The 7,292-nt window shown below is 40.3% G+C and overlaps 1 protein-coding gene across 1 annotated transcript; it reads left to right on the top strand.

Moving 5' to 3' along the window:
* The first annotated feature begins 1,483 nt into the window (after window positions 1–1,483).
* Window positions 1,484–3,540, top strand: LOC128116590 (DDB1- and CUL4-associated factor 8-like). Its single transcript, XM_052747969.1, is given in 2 exon segments — window positions 1,484–3,362; window positions 3,365–3,540. Coding segments are annotated over 2 exon segments (2,055 nt in total).
* The last annotated feature ends 3,752 nt before the right edge of the window (window positions 3,541–7,292 follow it).

Genomic DNA, 7,292 nt, shown 5'->3' with positions numbered 1-7,292 from the left:
ACATTTTGAAGACTGTAGAAAAGATTGTGGTAGTTCTACAATATCAAGTTTTCTTCATAAAATTAGGTTGGTGCTCCATAAGTGCCTTAAATTAAATGGGCTCTAAAAAATATGTGTATAAAGTTTCTGATGAAAAAGAAAGAGGATGTTGTTCTATCAACAATTGTTAGATCAGTTATTTATGTCCATGTCCACTTTAAACTCATCAGTTGATTTCTGTTCTGGTGGAAGCTCCATCTCAGCCCCTGGCACCCTGGCATCCTGGCATCAATATACCCAAAGAATCTGGAATGTTCTGGTGGAAGATCCACCTCAAGTCCCCTTCACCGTCTCTTTCCCCAAAACCACCCCTTAAAGCCCGCTAAACATGGCTCCTCCCCAGAGATGCTCAAGACCACTCGCATAGGGTATTTAAGCTGCATCCCAGAATACAGACATGTGGTTTTCCGGTCTCTCATCCTCGTCTGCTTCCTGGGGGTCCGGAGAATCACCCGGGAATGTTTTAGTCATTAAACCGGGGCTTATTCTAATCGGTTTGATTTGGTCTGATTTGGATTGTTGCTTTGGCAGAGACCTATCACGGTGCAAAAACCTTTCAATTTCAACCTTATTTATATGGAGGGCACTAAGTTTTGCTCACTAAGGGATCCTGAAAGAAATACAGGAGACAAGCTAATCTTGAATTTCAGTTAAACAGTGAAAATTTCTGTGGGAAATTATGTCTAATATAGAATCTAAGATCTACTCAAACTAAAAAGTGCTTATTTGAAAATCAATTAGCTACACTGTTATTTTCTGCTAAGCCCTATACAAATTTTCCAGATAAATGTTTTCAAGGTTTTCTCAAAATCTTTGAATTTTTAAGTTTCTTACATGTTACAAAATTATGAGCTATGGAGTTTTTAATTGACCTTTTAATTGCTCTAGCTTTTATTTTCATTTAATACTGAACATTTACTTCAAACAAAGTACTGAGAGATTTATGAAACTATTTAGCTTAGAGAGGATCGCTTTTCACTGATAGCTCACTACTAAGTCTATTTCTACAAGTACACCAAACTGCAATATTCAAAAGACTTTTGTGTCTGCTAAAAGATGATACAGCCGGTAAAGGTGCTTGCAGCCAATCCTGACAATATGAGATCAATCTCCTTAACTCACACAAGAACTGGACTCCCTCAATTGTCATCCTACTGTACATACTCTCCGTCCACTCTTCACACGTGAATTTAATTTAGAAAAAAAAAAGAAAAGACAAAAGAAATAGTAAGCAGCACATGGAGCAGCCTCATCTCTGTCCAAGCAGAGCTCTTAAACTGCAAAAAAAAAAAAAAAAAAAAAAAAAAAAAGGAAAAGAAAAGAAAAGAAAGGAAAGAAAGAAAAGAAGAAAGAAACAAAAACAATCTGCCCTAAGATATCAAGGTAGGTGAGATACTCTTCGAAGCTTTCTGAACCTCACCAGTTACCGTAATGCACATCAATTATGTCAGGAAGCTGTTTCCGTTCTCCCATTTTGTTGATCTCCCATTTTATCTGCGACATCGTGGTGTGCTTGCTGCTTCTTGCTTCTCTGGTCTGTCGGTCTGTCGCCACTTCTCTTGAGCTTGTTGCAGTGGACTGTGAGCCTGACGGCCTTCCTGAAGTCCTAGTGGTTGCTGATTTCTTCAATTCACACCCACTACCGCAAAAATTGTTCAAAATGTCCCAAAAGGCCAACTCAGATGCCGCCGCAGAGAACTCTGAGAACAAAAGCCTGCTCAGCTGCTCGGGTGAGACTTCTGGTGCCCTGGTGGATACAGAGACAGTTTCTGATACCAAAACCAAGGGTCCAGAAATTAGTCCGACACCAAGCAGCAATGTTGCTGGCACCAGAGATAGCAGTGTTTCTGGAGGTACTGACCCTGAAAATTCTGGAAACAGTTTCCCGGGTTACAACGGTGATGAAGATGATGACGATCACAATGATGACAATGACTCCAACTGTCCTGACTTGGGGGACTCTGACAATTTTATCAGCCATGTGGAAAGCTTGTCCAGCCACCTAGAGTTGGAGGCCGGTGAGGTGGTGGAAGAGCAGGGCCTGGAAAGCCAGTTCCGCCACCATGAGTTGGAGGCTGGTGAGGTTCTGGATGAGATGGATGAAGGGTCTGAAGTACATGAACAGCCCATTGAGGACAGCAGTGAACAATGTCATATTGATAGTTTACTAGATCAATGGATGACCTTAGAGACATCTCCTCTCCCGAGACCTCGATGGAAAGTCCTTAATGCCCTTCGCGATAGACAGCTCGGTTCAAGTGCCCGCTTTGTGTATGAGGCCTGTGGGGCAAGAGTATTTGTGCAGCGTTTCTCGATACACTATATTTATCAAGGCCATACCAGATGTGTCAACACTGTGCATTTTAACCAACATGGCACCTTGCTGGCTAGTGGCAGTGATGACCTAAAAGTGTACCTGTGGGACTGGCTTCATGAGCAACCAGTACTGAACTTTGGTAGTGGCCACAAAAGTAATATCTTACAGGCTAAATTCCTTCCTAATTGTAATGATGCTGTCTTGGCCTTGTGTGGCCGTGATGGGCAGGTACGCATTGCACAGTTGTCTGCTCTGCCAGGCACCCAGATGACTAAACGTTTGGTGAAGCATGAGTCAGCATCTCATAGATTGGCTTTGGAGCCAGACTCCCCTTTCAGATTCTTAACTTCAGGTGAAGATGCAGTTGTTTTCAATACTGACCTCAGACAAACCCACCCAGCTTCAAAAGTGGTGGTAACCAAAGAATATGATAAGAAAGTGGGACTCTATACGGTCTTTGTGAATCTTTCCAGTTTCTACCAGTTTGCCGTAGGTGGCCAAGATCAGTTTGTAGGAATTTATGAAAAAAGGAAAATTGATGAGAATGTCAACAATGGAGTTTTCAAAAAATTCTGCCCTCTTCACCTTCGAAGCTGTAATTATCCAGCATATATCACCTCTGTGATGTACAGTTATGATGGCACAGAGCTCCTGGCTAGCTATAATGATGAAGATATTTACATCTTCAACTCTTCTGATAGCAATGGAGCTGAATATGTTAAGAGATATAAAGGACACAGAAATAATGCCACAGTGAAAGGGGTAAATTTCTATGGCCCCAGAAGTGAATTTGTGATGAGAGGTAGTGATTGCGGGCACATCTTCATCTGGGAAAAATCGTCCTGCCAGATAGTTCAGTTCTTGGAGGCAGATGAAGGAGGAACAATAAACTGTATTGATCCTCATCCTTACCTATCTGTGCTGGCATCCAGTGGCCTAGACCAGGAGGTCAAGATTTGGGCACCCGTAGCTAAATCTTCCACAAAGCTTACTGGGTTAAAAAAAATGTACTTAATAAGCAGAAACGAGATAGTCTTAGCTTACACCACACTTACCTTTTTGACAACCACGTGCTTTGGTTCCTCATGAATCGTATGACACAGACAAATTGGAGAGGAATTAGAATTGAAATTGGAGGAGCAGATATCAGTGACTCTTCCTCTGAGGAGGAAGAAAATTCCTAAGCAACGTCCTGAGGCACCACCAGGAGTTGGCTACCACTTCAGTACATGGGACTTGAAAAAGAAAAACACCTCAGCTTGAGTAGTAGGTTTTTGTTTGCCTTCTGTTTGCAGTATTTATAAGAGTATTGCTTTCTCTCCACCTTTTCTTTTTTTCCCTTTCCTACTACCTGGTTTTGTTACTCCAGGTAATAAATATTAATTAATATTACACGATTATAGAAGTATAATAAGCTTCCTTTCTCCTCTCACAGTTAACTAAGGAATTGCCTGAACTTGGTGAAAAATTAATAGTTTTCTAAGATCTTATCTCTGTTCCCAAAAAGTGGTTGGATTTTTTTTAAAGCATTCAGTAGTTTAATTATGAATATTAAAGTTTTTTATTGTAAAAATTTAAGAAATATTTGTGCTCTAAAGTAAAGTAAAATAAGACAAACCATGGTTTTGTGTTTTTACTTCAAAAACTTGGTCATACACACACCATACACTTCTTTGACTTTTTTCCACAAAAAAGGAAAAGAGGATAAAACAGTTTTGTTCCTAAACAGATAAGGAACTGTCTAACTTTGGTTTATTCACATTTCTGAACCCACATTAATAATATGGAATTATTTAAGCTGTAACAAAATTAGATGTAATCACTAAGTTGTTTAATCAACCCTATCAGTGTTTTTGAGATGTCATGGTTGAAAAAAACTACAGGATGACCTTCCAAAAAGTCCTCCTGGGTTAATCTTTTCCTACAAGTTGCTCACTAAATTTTAATAATTCCTTTATGTTGAAGCTATAACAACTGCAATAACAGATGCTTTTTATTTTTATAAAACAATTTAATAAAACTATCAGAAAAATGCTTTTAGTAGCTGAAGGTATGGGACAGTGGGCTGAGAGCACTGGTTGCTTTTCCAAAGGACTCAGGTTCCAGTCAGTCACATTACGCACATGGTGGCTCACAGCTGGCTGTAACTCCACTTCCAGAGGATTCAACACCCTCTTCTGGCCTCCAAGGGCATTAGGCCTGCACATAGTGCACAGACACACATTTAGACAAAAAGAAAAGTAGATATTTTTTAAAGAAATGAAAATGTTTTTAGGCATCCATGTAGTGTTTAAAACTATATTAGCTGGGCGGCAGTGGCACACGCCTTTAATCCCAGCACTCAGGAGGCAGAGCCAGGCAGATCTCTGTGAGTTCATGGCCACCCTGGTCTAAACAGTGAGATCCAGGACAGGCACCAAAACTACACAGAGAAACCCTGTCTTGAAAAACCAAAAAAGAAAAAAAAAAACCTGTATTTTAGGAAAAATTAAAGTTTCTTTGGATGTTTTCATTGGAAGATGGTTTAGAAGAGCTATGCCATGCTGTTTGATTCAAAATGCAATTTTAATTATAGTTTTAACTATTTTGGTGGTTTTTTGAGACAGGGTTTTTCTGTATAACATTTTACATTATTTCTCTCAGTCATTAGCACTCTGTTTATCTCTAGTACTATTCTATGAACATTCATTCCCAGAAATATACTGTCCTACATATAAGCAAACATAATTTCTCACTTGTTCTTCACAGAAAACTTGTTTAAATGGAAAAAGAAAACAAATTCATAGACTCTAAATGGACTCTCTAAAATTATTTAACTGAGAAGGGGCTCAAATAGAATTTAACACTAAACTAATATTTAAATCTAAAATTACATTTAAATGGGCTGGAGTAGTGTCTCAGCAGTTAAGTTCATTGGCTTCTCTTCCTGGGAACATTGACTTAATTCCCAGCACCCACAGGACAACACTCAACCATCCCTAACTCCAGACCCAGGGGATCTGATGCCCTCTTCTGGCCTCTGAGTGCCCTGCATATATGTGTTGCATGGGCAAAACACTCAGACACACAAAATAATATTTAGAAAAAAAAGTTATTTTTAAGTAATTAAAAGCTGTTAATTATCAAAATATTCAAGGGAAAATATTTAATTCTTGTAGCCATCATAGCACTGGTAATTTACCATACCAGTATATATCGAAATGGTGTGTAAAATATAAGCCAAAGAAGGTAGATCAGTTGCTAAAGTGCTTGCTTACTTTGAAGGCATGGGAACCTAAATTGACACCAGAACCCACATGAAAACTAGATATTTTGGCATGTGCTGCTTCTGCTGAGGGGGTTGGGGGACAAAGAAAGGAGGATTCCTGGCCATACAGTCTAGCTTAATCTGCAAGCCCCCAAATTCAGTGAAAAACCCTTTGGCAATAGAATTACACCCATTTGATCCTCTCCTCCAGGAACTCATGCACACATGCACACAAACATACATACTAACACTTAGCAAAATAGTAGCCTCAATTAAGGGAACACAGATATGTTTTCAGGGAGAAAGTTAAAATCTAATAGCATCATTTTTGTTGGAGCACACCTAGATTTCCTAGTATCTTTACCCAGCAGGTCTGCATAAAGAGGATGATTGGACCATGAGCCTGAGTGCAGGTGTCTGAGATGGTTTGCACTTGGCTGTGCTGGGGGGAGGTGTTTTGCTCCACCCCTTTGTGGTTGATATATTATGTACCCCAGTAAGCTTATCTGGGGATCAGAGAACATAACAGCCACTATATTAAACAGAGAGGTTAGGCTGTGGTAGCACATGTCTTTAATACTAGCATTCCGGAGGCATAGATCCACCCGGATCTCTGTGAGTTCAAAGCCACACTGGAAACAGCCAGGCATGGTGACACACAACATTAATCTCAGGAAGTGATGGCAGGAAGCAGAAAGGTATGTAAGATGTGAGGACCAGGAACTAGTGTCTTTTAAGCTTTTAGCTTTCAGCAGCAGTTCAACTGAGATCCATTCGGATGAGGACACAGAGGCTTCCAGTTTGAGGAAACGAGATCACCTGAGGAATTGGAGAGGCAAGGTTGACTGTGGCTTATTCTGTTTCTCTGACCTTTCAGCATTCACCCCAATAGCTGGCTCTTTTATTTTTTATTAATAAGACCATAGTGTTAGGATATTATTAAGATGGACAGACTCTTGTCTACCTATGCTAATATAGTAAGCTGGGTTATACTGTAACCTCACTGTCACAGGCACCTTCACAATCTTTGGGATGCACCATGGCTTATCTAGTTCTGTGATAAAAGCCCAAACCCCATCCTTTCCAACTGAAATATAGACATCTGCCTGGTGTTAGAGCATTCTAAATTCCCATTGTACATGTTGCAGAAATTAAATCTTTGAGAAATCAAACACCACTCTGAGAGTTGGATGACTCTGGCCTATTAGTCTGGCAGGCCTAGGCGAGCTCTTAATATGAAAGCCTGGATCCCAATCTGGTTTCTTACAAGATTTATAGGACGTTGATCATAATCGTTTTGACCTTTTCTGTTATTTGTGGATTAGAATTTCAGCCTACATAACCAAGGACTGTAAGGTAAAAAGGCCAGCCAAAGAAACCCACCCTGACCCTGAAACCAGAACCAGTGAAAGAAACCCACCCTGGCCCTGGAACCAGAGCCAGTGAAAGAAACACTTTGGCCCTGAAACTAGAACCAAAGAAATACACTCTGAACCTGAAACCAGAGCCAAAGAAACACACTTTGGCCCTGGAACCAGAGCCAGTGAAAGAAATACACCCTGGCCCTAAACTAGAGCCAAAAGGTTAAAACGGGCCAGTGATAAAATCAACACACTTTGGCCCTGAAACCAGAGCCAAATCTGCTCCTGACCCAATGAGCATGAAACCAACCAATCCCTGAGCAGGAAA

This window comes from Peromyscus californicus, unplaced genomic scaffold (assembly GCF_007827085.1).
Source record: "Peromyscus californicus insignis strain IS unplaced genomic scaffold, ASM782708v3 Scaffold_10__1_contigs__length_136768540, whole genome shotgun sequence".
NCBI lineage: Eukaryota > Metazoa > Chordata > Mammalia > Rodentia > Cricetidae > Peromyscus > Peromyscus californicus.
The sequence above is the reverse complement of the archived record's forward strand: the minus strand, read 5'-3'. Positions and strand labels throughout refer to the sequence as shown.